General features: G+C 47.6%; 1 protein-coding gene across 1 annotated transcript in view; it reads right to left on the bottom strand.

The window, feature by feature from the left end:
- Dscam (DS cell adhesion molecule) overlaps positions 1 to 19,596 on the bottom strand; it is a 475,219-nt gene that overhangs the window by 210,373 nt on the left and 245,250 nt on the right. The window contains exons 4-5 of the mRNA XM_042687342.1: positions 4,884 to 5,030; positions 326 to 604 (exon numbers count right to left, since the gene is read on the bottom strand). Coding sequence (XP_042543276.1) covers positions 326 to 604; positions 4,884 to 5,030 — 426 coding nt within the window. The remainder of the gene's footprint in view (positions 1 to 325; positions 605 to 4,883; positions 5,031 to 19,596) is intronic.

Raw genomic sequence — 19,596 nt, forward strand, 5'->3', positions numbered from 1 at the left:
TCACAGCCCCATCGAGACATTTAAAGTAGTGTCTGCAAACCAGCCAAGAAGACCCCCTTAGACCGGCCCCTGTGTGCTCAGAGTTGGGCCGCTGTGCACCCACAGGAAGTATTAACTTGGAAAAGTAGCAGTCCTGGGTCCTAATGAGGCTCTGCAGATGTGGACACCAGGCAACCCTGAGCTCAGACTGGGAGAGGAGCATCGTGGGCCGTCCCGCTGCCGTGGGATGGGGTGGGATGGATGGAACGCTGCGCAGCCCCGCCCACGGCACTGCTGACCATCGCCCCCCACCGCTACCCCCACTGCCCGCTACCGTCCAACTTACGTTTCACGTACAGGCGGCCTATCACCTTAGCCGTCCCATAGCGGTTGGACACCTCACACACATAACTGCCAGAGTCTGAGGGCCGGGTGTTCTCGATGAGCAGCCCTGTCACTGTCTTCTGGAACCTCCCGGAAAGTTCCAGGGGCATGTTATCCTTCAGCCAACGGTAGTCGGGCTCTGGGTGTCCAAGGGCTTTGCAAGGCAGCTCCACCCGCTGGCCAGCCATGGCTTTGTGATGGTCGAACCCGTCCAGGATGGATGGGGCCGAGTTCGCTGGGTCTGCAGGAGAAAGGAAACCGTCAGAGCCCGACCGAGTCCTGCAGGAGTCAGGACGGCAGGCGTCATGAATCCCGTACACATTAGCAACTATTGAACCGGAGCCTGAAGAGAAAAATGCCCTATTCAGAGAAATGCTTTCCCTTCAGAACTTGCTGAGGACTGAAGCCCGGAGAGAGCATCCACCCTCCATTCCCCACCAGATAACACAAATACAGATGCCACTGATGAGAGTCTTGACCAGGAGAGAAGGTCAGAGCATCGCTCTCCTTCCAAAGGGGTGACAGCAGCAGAGAGAGCCAACCAACGTCAGTAAAGACCATGTCACAAAAATAAGAATTTCAAATTTGACAATGTATCACTTATTTATTTCTAAAGTGTTTATGCACTTTAATTTTTTTTAGTGTTTGATTAGCTATCAAAAGCACCTTACAGGAAGCTCCCCACCTACACCCCAGCACATGGGGTCTAGAAACAACCAGAAAATCCCTGCAGCCAACTCCCAGGGTGACCTGGGGAATTCTCACCCACTACTGCCTCGCTACTGCCAGGCTCACAGGAAGTGACAGACACCCTGGAGGATCTTCAGGAAAAAAAGTGAGGATTTACACTGCTTGGGCTAAGCTTCTCTTACATTATTCTGATATCTGCTTCATTCGCTCAACAAATATGATGGTAGAAGGTCAGCCCAGACTCCAAAACCACAGGTGCATGACATCACGGGCAACCCCCTAAAATTGCTCGCTTGGAGCCACTGACAGGATTGGGGTGGAGAACGTAAGACCATGGAGACACCAGAGATAGTCCAGAAGGAACAGAAATAGCTCCCATGGTTTTGCAGGACAAGTGGCATCTCAAGCCAGCCAGCAAACTTCATTGGTGGGCAAATTGCACATCATTGTGCGTTTTCTACGCTAGGGTAAAACTCAGATCCTGTGCCTGCTGAGTATCACACCATGGCCACATCTTCAGCTAAACCAGTGGTAATTCCAACTAAAATGATTGACCCCCTCCGGATAACAGTGCTGTACAATGAAAAGTCCTTTCTAAAGGGGAATCTGGAAACTCCTTCCCACCACATGCATAAACGAACACAACGCGAATCACAGACCAAAGTGTAAGATCTTATAAAACTACAGAGCTTTGGGGAGAAACCTAAGGAAAACATCCAGAGTTGTTGGATACAACATGAAAACCTAAGAGACAAAAGTGACATAGTAACCTTTATCAAAATGAAATGCGTTTGCATATTCAAAGCTGCGTTTAAGCAAGAAAGAGGAACTACTGAGAGAAGATACTTGCAAATCTTATTGTGGAAAAAAGGCTTGTATTATCGTTTCCATTTTCATCATGAAAAGAAATAATTCAATCAAAACTGGGAACACACTTGAATAGCAATGTCACCAAAGACACACAAACGAATAAATTCTGGAACATGTGTTCAACTCCCCCATGCAGTGGAGCAACATGGAGCAGAATGAAAGCGGACACACGCAGCAGTGGGCAGCAGAGGCCCTAGCACATGGCTGGCAGGAACAGAACTCAGCCTGCCCACGAGCTCACCAACACCCTTAAGAACAGAACTTCTGTCTGACCCAACAAAATCCAGAGGAGTTAGGGGTGAAAGTTGGAACTGACTGCAAATGGGAAGGAGGGACCTTTGTGAAGGATAGAAATTCCCTAACGTTGAGTTACACTGACACGCATGCAAATTCCCTGGATGTAGGAAGGTTCTCATAGTGGTCGTGGTTTGTGGGCCTTAGCTTCCGTTTCAAGCCAGCACTTCCGGCTCCTCTGGTCTGCCTCTCCCGTAGCGCTTCACAGGCTGGGATTCTTCAAGCACTGGCTCCGCAGTTTCTCTTTTCCTCCCTCCATCCTGCAGTTTCCGTTCTGTTCACCCAGAAGGGCCACACGCAGAGCACCTGGTTGCTGTGCGAGGCCTTCCTTCACACTCACCAGCAGGATGCTTCCTCCCAATCTCGCCTTGGGCTCCATGGCGAGCCCGTGCCCACGCGGCCTTGTGCGGGGCACAGCTCCCTGCTCAGGGAAAGGCTCTGCCTTGGGCGGCGGCCTCTGTCCACTCCTCTGTAGTTCCGAGGCTGGTGAACTGTCCCCTTCACTGCCCGCCCCCCCACTCACATCCGCTGTCCTGCTGCTGGTTCTGCTCTCCTGTGTGTGCTGGTAATCTGCTCACACCTGTCCATGTGCTAGAGTTTCCATGGATTACAGCGCCTGCGTGATGCCATCTGTAAGCTTCTCCTGCCCCTGTTCCATCTATTGCAGTGTCTGGAGAAGTATGGAGACATCAAAACCTGGCAACTAAAATTCCCTGTCATCACCCCCACTCTATGTGCACATCTTTAATTTATTTTTGTCGGTCCTGAACTCTGGGCCTGGGCGCCGTCCCTCAGCTCTTCAGCTCAAGGCTAGAGCTCTACCACTTGAGCCACAGCCCCACTTCCGGCTTTTTTCTTTTTGCTTATGTGGTGCTGAGGAATCGAACCCAGGGCCTCAGGCATGCAAGGCAAGCGCTCTACCACTGAGCCACCTTCCCAGCCCAACTCTATGTGCACATTTGGAAAATAAAGTTAAATCTAAAATGAAATTCATGTTTCTTCTCTTTGAATACTGAGCACATTTTACAAAGTGTACTCAGTGTCTTCCTCCTCTTTGTCACCAACAACAAATCTTTCCCCTCTACCGCTTTGTTAAAATTTCTGTGACTGAAACCATGAATTATTTCTTACACTTGCGAATCACTTGGCCCTCCGGTCTCACTGCGGGACCAGGGTGTGCCCGCACCCACTGGCTTCTCCTCTGCCCGGGCCTTGTGTGTGGCCATCCTGAACAGGACGCTGCTTGTCCTCATCCTATCTTCACAGGGGTCTGATGTTTTCCACACTGACCACATGCTTCTGATGGTGGCTCTGTGATTGTAACATGAGAGAACCACACTGAACCTAACACCTTGCGAGAGAAACTTGAGCAATGCCACTTAACCATCTAGAGTGAAAACGATCGAGCTACCTTAAAACAGAAAACTTAGCACAAAGGTCTTCGGTCCTGCATTTGCCCCTGGATGAACTGTTGCCTTGTTGTAACCTCAAATTGATCTCATGGTGAGATTTATCCCCTTCTTGTCTCAACACAAGTTCCTCCACAGTGCAAGGGAGACTTTTTCTAGCATATTCTGTAGCCACCAGGGTGAACTTTCTAATATATTCTCCCAATAAGATGTAAGAAGTGAAGAACACTAGGAAGCGGCCACTGATGTGACTGATGGAAGAATATGAGAAGAAAACATGTTTGTGAGGCCAGGAGAACAATCAAGGAGCCGTGGTTGAGATCTACAGGCTGTTGAGAGGCGGATGACATCAGCCATTCTGAGATGGTGGCTGGAGTACAGAGAACTCCAGGAGGAGACTAGGAGGAAAAGCTTGTGCTTTTCCATTTCTTCTCCCCTCTGAGCTTCATCACAAACACAACAAGATCCTCAAACATTGGCAGCAAAACAATGGAACGGTCCGTTCCATCAGGCTACTGTAACAGAACACACAACTCACCACGCACAGTGACTTTATATGCCTAAGTTACAAAGGTTATGAGTATTTTAGGCTTAGTTTGCCTACCCTGAGCTGGATAGATACTTCACAATTCTAAACCAACCGGCCCATGAAACATTAGTTTACCACTCGGTACCTGGGCTGCTAATTTTTTCACAGATGACTCCATAACAAGCCAATTATGAAGATTATATAAGATGTTGTTGATATTTTCTCAACTTAATAACTCCATAAATTTAACAAGTGATCTATTTACCAATATGGAATTCAGATTTCCTTTAGTAGAGAATAATCTTAGAAGGATGCAGCATTTACTTTCAGATAAAGGTGATTTCTCCAAAAGCATTAGACATCACACCAGATCGAAAGCGAGTTTCATATGATCTATTCTTGTCCTTAGACCTCTTCATGGTAGGGAACATGGTATAGGGGTTATAACTGTGGCTAATAAAAAATACACAAATATAGAGGGTAGGTGAAATGCTTCTGAAAGCAAAAGTTTCTTTGGACCAAAGGAATGGAGAGTTACCAAACTTGAAATGACTTCACTTAAATATCTGTATTTGGATTACATTGCATTGATATTGGCTTAACAGATTGATAATTCCTAAAGCATTTTTATGGGAGGGTGGGGAATAAATCCATGAAGATTTTGTTTGCTTCCTAAATTCTGCAGTATTGGTTGAGTGTTCCTAGTGCACCGTTGTATGAGTTCTTACCTGATACAAAGAGTCTCGCACTGTTACTCTGCCTTGTCTCTCCAGTGTACCTGTGCCGCGTGATACAGCGGTAGTTATACAATCCATCTTCATTCTGTACATCTTTAATATACAAGGCTCCCGTGGATGGGATGAGAAATCTAGATCCTGAAAGAGAGGACATGATGTCTTGGTTAGATCACCACACAAGCAACCCAGCCCTGCAGACAAAGTCCTTGAGGTTTTGCCAAGGGGGTAAAATTTACTTAAGGCTCCAATCTTCTTCTATGTTTCAACTTGCTTAGAGTTTTTTTCATATTTTTTTTGGGGGTCCAGTTGTGAGGCATGAACTCTGGGCCTGGGCGCTGTCCCTCAGCTCTTCAGCTCAAGGCTAGCCCTCTACCACTTGAGCCATAGAGCCACTTCCGGCTTTTTTCTTTTTTTGCTTATGTGGTGCTGAGGAATCGAAGCCAGGGCCTCAGGCATGCAAGGCAAGCGCTCTACCACTGAACCACCCTTCCAGCCCCTCATATTTTTTTTAGAAAAACAGATGATGCAGGAATCTGAGGGCCCCTCGATCTGAACTTCCATCCTCTCACACTGTAAAATAAGCAGCTAATTTCTGTCATTGGAGCCACTCCACTCCTAGTATTTTGTTATAGCAGATGAAAATGATCAAATCGTTGTATTCAAAAGTCTTTCCTTAAGACTTGGAAAAAATTATATTAAGTGAAGTAAGCCAGGCCCAAAGAAACATAGGTCCCATGGATTCCCTTATTTGCAATATCTAGTATATGTCTGAGACAAGCAGAAAAGGTCAGATAAGTTGATGTTAGGGAAATGAACCCTAAGATATGCATTCAAATGTTTTTTTTCTTCCATGTGATTGTTTCTAACACATTTATAAGATTATTTCTTTGTTGCTTTGTATGTCCCTCCCCCACAGTATAACCCCTGCGTTCACTGTATTTGATGTCGGTATAATTTGTGGAGGGGAAGGGGAAAAACAAGTCGTTTAAATAGGGATACAGGTGGACCCATTGCAACAATGAGATGTACAAGTCATTATGTCGAAAAATGAACTTTACAACTTTGGTGGGGGGAGGGGAAGCGGGGAGGATTGGGTGGAGGAGCAGGAGGAGGATGAGAAGGGATGGGAAGGGGAAACAAAGGAGGAGGCTACAATGCTTGATAAGAAATGTACTCATTATCTTGCCCATGTAATTGTAACCCCTCTGTACAGTATTTTCACAATAAAAAAAATTTAAAAAAGTCTTTCCTTTCCTGGAAAGGGATGGTCATAGAAACAGCAGTCCTTCTGCTACTAACTGGAAGAGAAATCATTATTTGCATTCACCTGCCTTGACTGTCTGACTCATGTGAAAGATGGCAGCTTCCTGCCTTCCTGACCAGTTGCTGTGATCACCGCCACAGTCAGAGAGAGGTACCATGAAGACCTAGGTGCCTGATGAAAGTCTAACCACCTAGAACCTGGGTGTTCCCACCTAGAGGGGCGGGAGCCTAGAAAGAACCGACGGGGAAAGGGACAAAGCCAGTCCACACAGGCACTTCCTGTCTGCCTCCGTGAGTGCCACCGTGGGCAAGCTGCTTGGGCCCCCACATCGTCCCTGCCAGGATGGACTGCCACCCCGGAGACCGTGAGCCCCATCAGTCTTCCTCTCTTAGGTTCAGCATGGCATGCATTTGGCCACAGCAGTGCAGACGTATCTAATCAGGGTGATGCTGTTTTCACAGAGAGTTTTAAAGCATACTTGATTTTTCACTTAGAAATATGTCCTCAGGTTGGTTTTTCTGTTTCCATCTGAACAGTGCTAATAGGAATTAACAGAGCAGATGGTTTTTCTAATAAGATGCCAAATGGTATCACAACGTACTAAAACCATCTCAGCTGTGTCTAACACTTCTCGCTGACAGCTACACTGTGTGACAGAGCTGGGCGCCTTCCAAGACCGTTTTTGTAATACAGCAAGGAGTGAGGGGTGCCTGAGATGAACCCCAAGTTCTAAGCCCAGAGTGCTGGAGAGGAGAGGCATCTGCAAATGTTCAGCTAACATCTCCTGGTTGGAAAGTTGAGTTAGCACTGACACAAAAAGAAAGAGAGAGAGAGAAACATACACCAATGATGACCGGAACACTAGTGGTCGCTTTTAGTTTGGAGGTGGGTTGAAGGGAATCAGACTCGGAGCTTGGTTTGCACGTGGGTCCTCTTGCATGCCAGGGTTAGACTCAGCACGTGGGGGCTGCAGATCTAACTGGAACAATGAATGGCCTGCTGATGACGGTTTCTAAAGGATCCCATTGCCGATTTCTAAGACTAAGAGTGGCAGCCATGCGTAACAGGAACCCTATAGATGCTAAACCAGCTTGCAGATATGGCCTGAAGTCCTCCCCAACCAGAACTTAGATGCAGAATTGCTGAGCCCCTGGGCCTCAGAACAGGTCCTTACTGGAAACAAGATCATTGTAGATGGGACAAATTAGTGTGAGGTCACCCTGGTCCAAGATGGGTCCTGATCCACTGTTACTACACTTCCGGGTCACAGCCCGTAGGTGCTGTGCGCTCAGTATGGGCCACGAGTGCTCCATCCATATCCTCACAATCCTCCCAAAGCTCCAAGAGAAGGATCCCATTGTCTGATGAGAAAATCAAGGGCTGAGTGTAGGTGATTCCTTGTTTAAACCACTACAAATATCTGAGCCAGGAGGAAGCCCTGGCAGGCGGGCTCCGTGCTCTGCCCTCCCTGTGGGGTTCTTGACTCTGGGCCACAGCAAGCGTGAGGGAGAGTGTTGGAAGACCGTGCAAGACCGCAGCGAGGCCCAGATGCTCTGAGCAGAGAAGCATTTAAACCCAGTAGCCGCAGCATGTGGGTGAAGGGACACTGAGGACGGGTCTGAAAGACTGAGGAGCAGGGAAGGAAACATAGCTGTCTAAAGAAGTCAGGGGTGCTGGTGGCTCACACCTGCAATCTTTGCTACTTGAAAGGCTGAGAAGGGGACTGGTGTGAGAGATGAACAGAGAAAGCTGGGCGTAAAGTGGTCATTTCAGCTTCACCGCAGAGGCCTTTGAAGGGTTGGGAATTGTAGGGGTAAATAAGTGCATTAGGATACTTCACACTCTGCAGTAATAGGACAGGCGAGCACAGATGTCCAAGACACCATCACCATCACCAACCAACAATATCAGGTGCGAAGGTAATGGGACAGTATGTGCACATTTGCATCTATAAATAAACAGAGAAGACCGACCAGCAGATATCCACCAAAAGGTTCGCAGCGGTACCTCAGTCAGAATTCATGTGTGGGTTAGGGGAAAAAGAACTGTGCTTCACTTCTGTCATACATTTGAACACCTTACATGAAGACTCTACTGGGTGCTACTTTTAGAGACGAAATTGCTTCTGCAAAAGCTATCCGTAGGTGTCAACCCCCTGACACAACCACAGAAGGCCCAAGCCAACTCTATGGGAGGGGATGAGAGAAGGTGATATTTGCACTGGTGAGCTCTGTGTCTGAAGAGCCTTTGATTTTGCTTGGTCTTCAGGCTGGTCACTTCCTGGGCATGGCTGGAAGCAGGAAGGGAGACTCTGAATGCTGATCTTGGTCTTTGTGTCCCTCCCCTCCGAATGCCTCCCTCATACAACCCATCTCCTAGATCCCCCTCGGCATGCTGGTCTGGGGTGCTGGTACGGCCTTCCCTCAGGACAGCAACCTGGGGGAACAAGGCAGTGCGCTGCCACCTTCTGACCTAGCCCACTGCTAAACTCAGCGAGGGCTTGGAGAGTGAAGACACTAGTTTTATTTAGGTTTTTCTCAAATTTAGGATCAGACAAAGAAAGCATGGTATTGAGAAGCAGAGCCTCACCTCATCAATTCGCCTAGCCTTTATGGGGTCCTCTTTGGTTTCAAAACATGTCCACAAAGACAGCCAAGGAGACTGGTATCCTGAGACTGGAACCCATGACCCAGTGTGGATGTCGAACTTCCTGGAAGAAGTTACTGGACCAGAACTAAAGCCATTCTCTCCGCAATATCGGGGCATATGGAGACTCAGCTAGCACCCTGGCTGCCTCGGTAAGTAAGGAGTCACTTGGGCATATATTTGTTTCAATTCTCTGAAAGCAATTTCATCAAGACATTTTCCTCGTGTAAATAAAATTCTCTCAGTGATTTTCTCCTGCAGTGAAATGAGGCCCAATTATACATTGCTAATTTCAGCCACACAGTGCGCTCCAACTGTATACCTAATTACCCTGTTTAGTTTGTTAATGATCAGATCTCTGCCTGTGCAGATACAGCAGTCTGTCATTAATCTTTGCTCTAGTTAGATGGTTGGAGAAATTAATGAAAAGGAAAGAAAATCCAAAGGAATAGCCCCACAACCATGGTGCAGCTGTGGACGGAGCAATCACCGAGTATGAGGGCCTAGGTTTGACCCCCTCCCCCAGCACCACAATAAAAGTCAAAAAGAAAATAAGGAGAATAAAGGTTAAGGAAGAGTAACAGAGGGAAAAAAATTAATAAACGCACATTATATACGTGTAAATCTCACAATGAAACTCCTAGATACTTTTAAATGATGTTAAAAATTAATTATAAATAGTTAAAATTGAAAATGTCACAAAAATTACTCATAGTACCATCTGAAAAAAAATTAGCTATCAGTAGGAAAGTACAATGAAGATCCTTGAAGAAAAGACAAAGATATAACTACAGTTCTAAAGAGAGAAAGGATAGCTGGGAATTTATGGCTCGTGCCTGAACTCCTAGCTACTCAGAAGGCTGAGATCAGAGGGTCAGAGTTTGATCAGCTCAGGCAAAAAAAATAAATAAAGGCTGAGAGACTTGTCTCCAATTAACCAGCAACCATCAGAAATGAAGGTATAGATAAAAAGCTAAAGGATAGTGCACAGGCCCTGAGTTAAGCCCCAGTACTGGCACAGAAAATAAATAAGTAAATAAATAAATAGAAGGAGAAAGAAAAACACGGCAGAGAAGCAGCATGTGGAATGTGTGCCTGACCACTACCAGCCTTGCTGAGGAACAAGAGGGTTAGCACAGGACTCCCTGGAACCTGAGGGAAGAAACGAGGTGCGCAGAGGAATGCCGAGGAACAACCCCGAGTGCACATTACTCTCGGCGGCGGCGGTGACCGTACTGAGGGACAGGTGTGCCATATGCAGGATCGCCCGGATGAACCTAGCACACCAGACAGCAAGGTGCCAGAGACGGTGGGAGTCCACAGGATGGGCCATGATGGCTGTACGCATCCTCGAGAGCCCGTGGCCGCACTGCGATCCTATCTGGGGGAGAGCAGTCCCCTCTGTCTTCTGTGGCCCTTTCCCAGAGATGCCACTTCCTCGGTGACCTAGGCTAGCAGGTACTTCGTGTTTGGGAAGCCTGGCTTGTGTGTTACAGGGCATTGGAAGCTGTCACGCTCACAACTTGGCTTCATCCTCATGGGAACTGGGGCTGTCTTAGGCCTCTGTCCATGGATTTGCCCATGCTGTCTCCTTGACAAGTATTTGATTAGAGTCTAAGCACCATCAACTTTACCTCTGGAAAAAGTCTGTGCAATCGACCACAACGCCCCGCAGGGAGGTGCAGTTGGAGGGCTGGGGTGTGAGGTTTGCCTTCCCAGCTCAGAGACACCCGGACACCCACCCTCCCTCCCCGCTCCTTTCCAGTACATTCCTCCACCCATGTTCACACTTGGCAAGAGCTTACAAATCTCACGTCCAGCATGCTCATTTTATATCCGTTTTTATTAGCAAGTCTCACAGTGAATACAGCGCAGAATAACCACGCCAGGGCCCTCAGACATCCTCTGAATCCAGAACTGTAAGTTTGTTCTTTCCTTCAATGGAAAGGAGGATATTCCTGCATAAAAGATGAATTTAAAAAATCCCCAGTGTTTTAAGATAATTTGCTCTCTTCTTAAGCGAGACTATGAAAGGGTTTTCTCCCATGTACATTTTACTCGTTTGGATATCTTCTGATAAATTATGCTCATCTCATGCTGGGGAAATTTCGACTTGTCATTCGAGCAGGGATCTGATGAAATCATTTTAATGTCTAGCACTGAAGACATTTTCCACTTCTTGATATTAAATTTTAATTAGAGGATATCCTTTTAAGCAACCAATATTTTAGAGAGAAAAATAGCAAAACGGGGACATAGAAAAAGATAACGTTATTTAAACTCTAGGACATGACTTGTGGGCACTGCTTTCTTTTAGGATATTCTGAAGATATCCATAATTATCCTCAAATACTTCAATAGATTTCAGAAAATCAGTGCCAAGTTTCCACCTCAGGTGTTTTAGCATGAATACTATCCAGGTGTATTCATTACCTTCTTTGTTAAAGTTTTGGTATCCTGAGACTGAAACTCATGACTCAGGCATGGTGGACAATTGTTCCATTCCCAAGCTCTATGCTCACCCCCACATCATCCCGGCCCTGTCAATCAAGTTGACAAAGATCTTCCCACCCCCCAATCATAGCGAAAATCTAACACAAATCTGGCTTCAAATGGGCTCAGAGTTACGAATGAAATAACAAACCACACACTAAACTCTTGCTCTGCACCGACGTGACCTGTTATGTGACCAGATGGATAAGCAATTCCAAAAAGCCTTCCTATGTGGACACAGGGTCAACTTCTGGCCTGCATTATTTGCTAAGGCAGCATCATAGGCTCATGTAAGAGAAAACTGTCGAGCAGGGCTTTGAGGTTGATGTGGGTGGGAGAGAACAGAGTAGAGATGAAGGGAACAAGTTTGGATGGAATGTGTTGCAGGAGGAGGACAGAGCTAGGTGAGGCTCAATGTGTTCCGGGAGGACAGAGCCAGGTTTTCCTGGGGGTCGTTACCACAAAGTTTCTTGTTTACCACTGCCTCTAACTCCTGACCACGTGGAAGTCTCCTGGAAAGGGAGTTGGATGGTATATAGGGGAACACACTGGAGGAATCCCAGTATATCTTCTGAATCCAGTCTCCTTTGACGACTGGCATGCTTTTGAGGGCACCGGTATTCATTCTGCTCAGCAGGCAAGTGAGCCCAATCTCAGTACTCAGCTACCAGCCCAAGCTCAACTCTTTTGCATCGCACAGGCAGAACCCACCGGGAGCCATCCATCAGCTGTTAGGCAACAATGATTTTAGACAGATGTATAATCGCCATCGGAGATAGCCATCTTCCCTCAAGCTGTAAAGGAGACTTGCATAATTCCTGGGGAGAGGTGGGATCGGCCTTCCGTGAGCCATGGATGGTACGTTTTGTATTGTGCTTTGCCTGGCTTCACCTTCATTGAGGTGCTCGTCTTCATGTCCTAGGGCTAGCTGTGGCAATGGACCACAAACTGGGTGTTTTCAACAACAGAAACTTCTTTTATCCCAACTTTGGAGGCTAAGAGTTATGAATCAAGTTATCCGTTAGTCCAACTGGTGGCCCAGGCATCCTACGCATGAGAAAAGCTCTTCTATCAAAGTGGTTTGCTTCCTTTCTGTACATCTTGTGAGTGTTTGTCTTGGCCAGGTGTCTTGACCCTTGTCATGACATTTTATTTGCATCTTTTCCCTGCTGCACCTTAATTGAGACCTCTTGTGGGAAGCTCCTTGAATTTTAGTTGCATCCTATTAATTAAGATACATCATTCTGCAGGGTGGGAACCTGTGCTCAGCCAATGGGAACTGAGGGGCGGGGCCTTCTGGGTTAGGGGTAAACAGGGAGCAGCCTGCCTATTTCCTGTGCTTGTTTGCCTGGCTGATGGTACATGCCTGGCAGAGGTGGTTGTCCTCCTTCCTCTGTGACACCCCAACAGCCCGAGCCACTCCTAACCTGTGGCACATGTCAACATCAGACACTTTCTACCTGTCCTGACATGTTCCTCTGCGTCTGTGTTCAACCCCGCCCCCCACTCCACTCAAAACACACTCGCCCAGCTCCTGTATAACTTCCCATGAGCCAAATTAACCTATCTGCAGGGTGTAGATTTCAAAAGCTCACATTCTGAGCTACGGGAAGTGAAAGCTTTACTCCATCCCTGAACCCATTTAACACCGAGAGCTTCTCCAGCAGCTCAGCACACCCCACCCCACCGCATAACACATGAAAATTAGGTAAGGTAAAGGGCAGCAGACTACGCGGATAATTCTCTACCTAGGGGATGGGTCTGTGAGCACGCCTTCCATCCCAGGTCCTCAGCCCCTCCCTCAAAGCCCGGTGATCCGGCCATGCCTCACTGCAGCCGGCCCTCAGCCCTGGCCCTTCCTCCTCCCACTTCCCTTCCCAGAGCTGTGCTTCACCCCTAGCCCCCAGCTGCATCAGGAAATACTGCCTAACTCTAACTGCTCGGTGCCATCTTCAGCCACACAAGCACACAGAGGACTCCTTACTCCATATCTGACCCTGAACAAAGGACGGGTGCCATTTTTCCCTCTCCCATGGGAGAGGTGGCCTTGTCAGCCTCAGCTGGGAAATAAAACTCCTTTTCCTGGATCTGACTGTGTCCAAGGGGTCTTCTGGGATAGGTGCGAGCAGTGTCAATTTCTCTGGGCAATAGCATTCTTATGGGAAGATCATGTCAAGGAATCGGACATTTCCTGTTGGAGGAGGTGGAGCGCAGGAGGTCGCACGTTGCCTGCCGCACACGCTGTGGAGGGAGCTGTGGCCACATCAGCAGGCTGTGCTCAGACCCCGGATGCTGCCTCACCACGCCAGCCACCGTGAGGCGCACCAGCTCGAGAAGAAATCCATGCTTACTGAAAAACTCTACACGAGTCTCAGCGCAACACCGAAACCTTCCCATGCTTTACCCTTTTCCTCGCCAAGGTAAGCGTTGGCAGGGCTCTCATGCAACCTACACGGTCAGCAGAGCCCTGGGAAGCCCACTCCCTTCAATCCGATCGCACAGCTGCCTGAATGTACTTTTTGCTTTGGGGGGACACCCTGGTTTCATCAGGTGCGTGCTGAGATGGACCCTCACGCCCCTCTGCAGCAGGGGGTGTGCAGCACGGCGACCATGCGCCGATGACACCCAGCATTGAGGGTATTATCCCCACCCCCAGAGTCCCACGTGACAGCAGCCATGCACATGCAACACATCCACGTGCACTGACAGAGCGGAGAGGAGCATACCATGCCAGGGCTTCCATGAGCAATTCCTCATGACAAACATTGAAAGTCATGTTCCCTCCACACCGTTCCTCTGAGCACGGTACATGGATAGGGTTTGTGTATAAAAGGGGCTGGAAGGGGACCGCAGTCATCTCACCTGACGGGCAGCCACAGTACCTCTCCAAGGGTGGAAAGCACAAAGGAGAATGGAATCTGGCTGTGCCAAGCCGCCAACCTGAGGACCAGTCCTCACAGCTCTTCCCTAATTCCTTACTTTATCCCCATGGCTCTTCTTCATATTCTCACCCATCATCCTGTATATTGCTCAACATCACAAAAACATTCCCAACCAAATATAGTAGCTTATGCCTACAGTCCCAACTACTTTGGAGGTGGAGATTGAGAGGACTGTGGTTCATGTGAAGTCTGCTTGGCCTGTAACTTAGTGAGACCCATCTCAACCAGGAAGCAGAACATGGTGACACACACACCTGTGATCCTAGATATGAAGGAGACTACAGGTAGAAGAATTGCCATCCGAGGCCAAACCTGGGCAAAAATGGAATGCCCTACCTATAAAACAACCAAAGAAGAAATGGCCAGGGTTGTGGCTCAAGTGCTAGGGCTCCTGCCCCTGAGCACTCAATATTTCTTGAACACGTAATCAATTAACACTATAAAAACAATGGATGCCTGCCATTTATACTCAAAATATTCATTATCCCCATTGTGGATTAAAGAGACACAATTTCAAGCAATATTTGGAAATTCGACCACCAAGCATGATTCTCAGGTGGCCAGATCAGAGGCTACGGCCTTTCTGAAATGAAGCATATTTTAAATGAATAGTTGTGGGACACGATTCGGTGGAAAGCAATCATCTTGCAAAGCCTGAGACTGCAGCTCATTCCTGGGAAGTGCTTCAGGAAGACATAGAAAGCAATGATCCCTGATTTGTTACAAGTGTCCCTCCAGGTCAGGAGAAGAGAACACGGGCTTTTACACTACCTGGACTTCCAGGACAGGATGCTGCCACACCCACTCACCATTGGAAAGAAAGCCTGCCTGCGGAACCCCAGGAAATCTCCATGCACACTGCCAACACCCAGCCTCTCCCAGAAATGAAACAAGCAACCCCTCCCCCCCCCACACACACAGGATGTAACAGCAGTACTGAAACTAGGTGACCTGGTGAGACCTGTAAGCCTGCATGGACAGAACTTAGCAGAAGAGCATCGGAGGTGGGCGGTGAGGTCAGATATTAATCATGGAAATGTGTTTTAAAACTATGTGGGCCGGAGCTGGGAAGGTGGCTCAGTGGTAGAGTGCTTGCCTTGCATGCATGAGGCCCTGGGTTCGATTCCTGAGCACCACATAAGCAGAAAAAAGCCAGAAGTGGTGCTGTGGCTCAAGTGGTAGAGCGCTAGCCTTGAGCTGAAGAGCTGAGGGACAGCGCCCAGGCCCAGAGTTCAGGCCCATGACCAAAAAACAAAAAACAAAACTACTTGGGCTATTCTCAGAGCCTTCTGCTTTCGTTGTGCTTTGGATAGGATGTTGCTTCTTGTCTGATGTGGAGACTGACATGGAGTCTCTCCGGCTTTCTGCTTGGACTAGCCACAGGCTGTGATACTTCCCACCTCAGCTTCCTGAGCAGCCAGGCTGGTAGGGGTGAGCGGCCCCGCCCCGCAGGCCTGCTGCCTCTCAGGGCCCCTCCAGAGGCTCTGCTCCTGCTCACCTTTTCCTCTCTCTCCCCGCAGGATACTTGCCAGGCTGTGCAGGAAGCCCCATGCATGCAGGGGGTCGCTGGTACCCAGCCCCACAGACACCACAGGCCAGGCCAGTGGTAGCACAGGCAGGTGTCCCAGCGGGGAAAGAAACGAAAAATTAGCAAACTCGAAGGGCCGCCACACACACACACACACACACACACACACACACACACACACACACACACACACACACACACACACACACACACACACACACACACACACACACACACACACACACACACACACACACACACACACACACACACACACACACACACACACCAGCTATTTCCTGAAGAAACTTGAAGGCAAATGTAAACAAATGAAAGCAAGGATGGACTGCGGTTACACGGTTAGCTGGAGGGATGCCACACGCCCTAGGACTACAGCTCACAGAACACCACAGGGCGTCACGCACGCGTGGTCTCCCAGAGGAACCACCTGCTCATGCTCAGGATGCAGAGCCCAGGGCTGGACTGAGGATGTTTGCTCCGTGGGCGCTGCCCACCACCACCTCAGACGCGGCCTTGCCCACAGAACACCCCAGTGACCGCAGTCAACAGATCTCAAAAATGCCCCTGATTCTTTCAGGGAAGCACACTAACGTGTGCTTGTTTGGGGGGGTGTTATTTGCTTTTCAGGAGGCAGATTTTCACAAAATTAAGGAGAAGGAACCTCTCAGTAGGTCAGACCAGTTAAACCACAACAGAGGGCTTGTCTGCATAGACTTCAGATAATCTGTCGATCTATCCATCCATTGATCCATTCATTTACTTATCTGACTGCACTGGGTCAAAATCTATGTAATAAATTCATGAAAAAAGGTGAGTTTACTGCATGCTAAGTCCTACTAGTCTTAATTTGACAAGAGATTTGCACTTACATGAGAATTCTTAACGATGGTAAGAATAGTAGCATTACATTTAAACTTGTTCCTCCCTTTCTTTTCTTGGAAGTTTGAAAAAGTAGTTTAATGTGAGGCCCATATTTTAACTTGCAAAGAGGCTATTCTGGAATATTTTTTATTTTTATTTTAATGAAAGTCTAGCCCAAAGACAAAAAAGAATTCAAAGGTCAGGTCTATTTTTAACTTTCTTTGTAAATGTTGTGAGTTCAATTTTAGTTCAATTTTGTGTGCATGTGTGTGCACGCACACACACGTGCGCTCACACATGCAAGTATGTGTGTGTGAGAGAGAGCTTGAACTCAGGGCCCTGGGATCTTACTTGGCCTTTTTGCTCAAGACTGGCTACTCTACTACTTGAGCCACAGCTCCATTTCTGGCTTCATGGTTGATTGGAGATAAGCATCTCCTAGGCGTTCCTGTCTGGGCAGGCTTTGAACTGTAACCTCAGAGCTCAGCCTCCTGAGTAGCTACAGCTCCAGGAATAAGCCACTGGCACCCACCAGAAAGCTCATTTTTTTTTGTCAGTCATGGGGCTGAATGCTGGGCCTGAGCACTGTCCCTCAGCTCTTCAGCTGAAGGCGAGCGCTCTACCACTTGAGCCACAACACCACTTCTAGTTTTCTGGTGGTTTATTGGAGATAAGAGTTTCACAGCTTTTCCTGCCCAGGCTGGCTTTGAACTACGATCCTCAGATCTCAACCTCCTGAGTAGCTAGGATTACAGTCATGAGCCACTAGCGCCTGACTTTTTTAAGCTCATTTTTTAAAGGCTACTGAAGTCAGTCACAAATGAAGAAAGAATACAATATTCTTACAAGCTAACATGGGCATTTGAATGCCCTCTCTACAACTACGTAATGATAACTTAAAAACAAATAAGTGAAAGAATTCAATTTGGAGTCCATGTTCAGACTCCTTTAGTTTTCTCTGACTTGAATCATAAAATTATTTTTTAAAAAGTTGACCACAAATTTCAAAACCTTCTCTACATTGATGAGCACAAAGAGCACGTGTAGTAAGTCAAACTTAGGAAAGAGCTGTTCTCTATGCACCACGTTCTGTGTATGTGCCAGTCTGAGTACCCCGCCTTCTGATCAACGTCAGCCTATTCTCACCTTCCCCATCTCTCCCAACCCCACAGTCCCCCCAGTGAACTTGGTTCCGTTTTCACACACGTGCATTGAAGATTATGCTGCACTCACGCTTTACACAGCTCCTTTGTCTTTGCAGTTCATTCTATCTCATGTTGTTGTTGTTTGCTGTGGGGGGTGTGTGGGGAGGGGGGGTACTGGCACTTGCATTGTGACCAGGAGGTCATTTTCACTGAGCTCCACACGTGATGCACAGACCCTCAGCAGGGGAGAGCATGAGGGGCACGTTGACCACAGTGAACACCAGTGTACACAGTATTGGCATTGAAACATCAAAAAAGCCATACGTATCAATGAGGTAGCACATTCTTGATACAGAAGACACACTCAGATATTAACCCAAAAAATTCCAAAGTCCAAGTAAGTAGTAAATTTATTCTCTGAAGAATAATCTAGCGGTGATGCTCCCTTGAGTTGGTTTCTCCAGGCAGATGTACAGTGTTATAAACAGCGTCTTCATCAGCTCCATCAACGTGCATCTATGTTCATGCATGCACACATACACATTCTTACACTTAGAGACACACAGACTTACACTTCGGCTCTTACCACAACCCAGGTTTTATGTTGAGGATACCAATGACAAAATTAGGCAAAAATACCAGTTAAACCTGAGGCATGGTGCAAGGGCTTCCATGAGGACCAACATACTGGGCTTCTTTTGCTTTGAACTCAGCCTTGCAATACCAGTTGAACCATGACCCCAGTCCTTGGCAATTGTGCTTTTTAATAAAGCTCAATGATCAGATTTCTCTATCATGATATTTTTGAGGATATATAGGTAGAAATGCTATGTTTTAAGTGTTCAGAAACATTAACCACACCATCACCATCACCATAATATCACCATCATCATCGACACCATCACTACCATCCTAATTTTCATGTTACCTACATCTATATCACCCTACACCTATGCCTCCTTCCAACTGCCTGGTAAGTACCGTGTAAGGGAACTTAGATTTCCCGCTTTAATGCCTTTGGGCCTATGACTGAGGAGCATTCTGAGATGGATCCCAGTTGTTACACTGACTCTCCCTCAGACGTGTGTGCCTGGCATGTTTTTTTTTCCTGTGAATTGAAGTTCACCATCCCCCAGGTCACCACAGCTCAACCAGGCCTGTCTTATTTCAAACAGACGTGTATGTGATAAGACACAAACGCTGGCGAAAAATAATGCACACTGGCAAAAACGGTCTGCACATGCACAGAGAGAAAAAAAAAGTGAAAGAGCGCAGACACCAAACGAACCCCAATCTTCCAGATTCTGTGAATGAAGTGGGGCGTGGGGGTGGGGGGCTGGACACCTCCCTCTTCCCTCAAAGACTTTCGAGGAAGTCTGTGGTATCAGAGGGTCATGCTGCAGTGCATTCCTAAGACACAGGCTCTGGACCCGTTACAAACCGCGGCACGCTGTGTGGCCTCTGGATAACAGAAGACTCAAGGTTTCCTTGGAAACCCGGTGTTGCTCCACACAGCACGGGTCATGTATTTTTCATGAACCATGTATTTTCTAGGCACCTGCGATGTGTCTCTTTATGAATTATACTCCACATAAACGAGTAAACATTAGGAATAGCTCAATGTGTTAATCCCTTCTTCTGAAAGTTTTTATGATTCAGCAAATGAACAGGGCAGATCTTGCACTAGGCTCTCGGCCAGCGTTTGGAGCAGAGCCGTGCGTGGAGGAGGGGACAGACACTCCTTGCTGTCACCGTGGAGAGAAATCTCCTCCATTTCCACAGCGGGCATCGCTCGCATCTGACT

This window comes from Dipodomys spectabilis, unplaced genomic scaffold, assembly GCF_019054845.1.
Source record: "Dipodomys spectabilis isolate Male_0828 unplaced genomic scaffold, ASM1905484v1 ptg000107l, whole genome shotgun sequence".
Lineage (NCBI taxonomy): Eukaryota > Metazoa > Chordata > Mammalia > Rodentia > Heteromyidae > Dipodomys > Dipodomys spectabilis.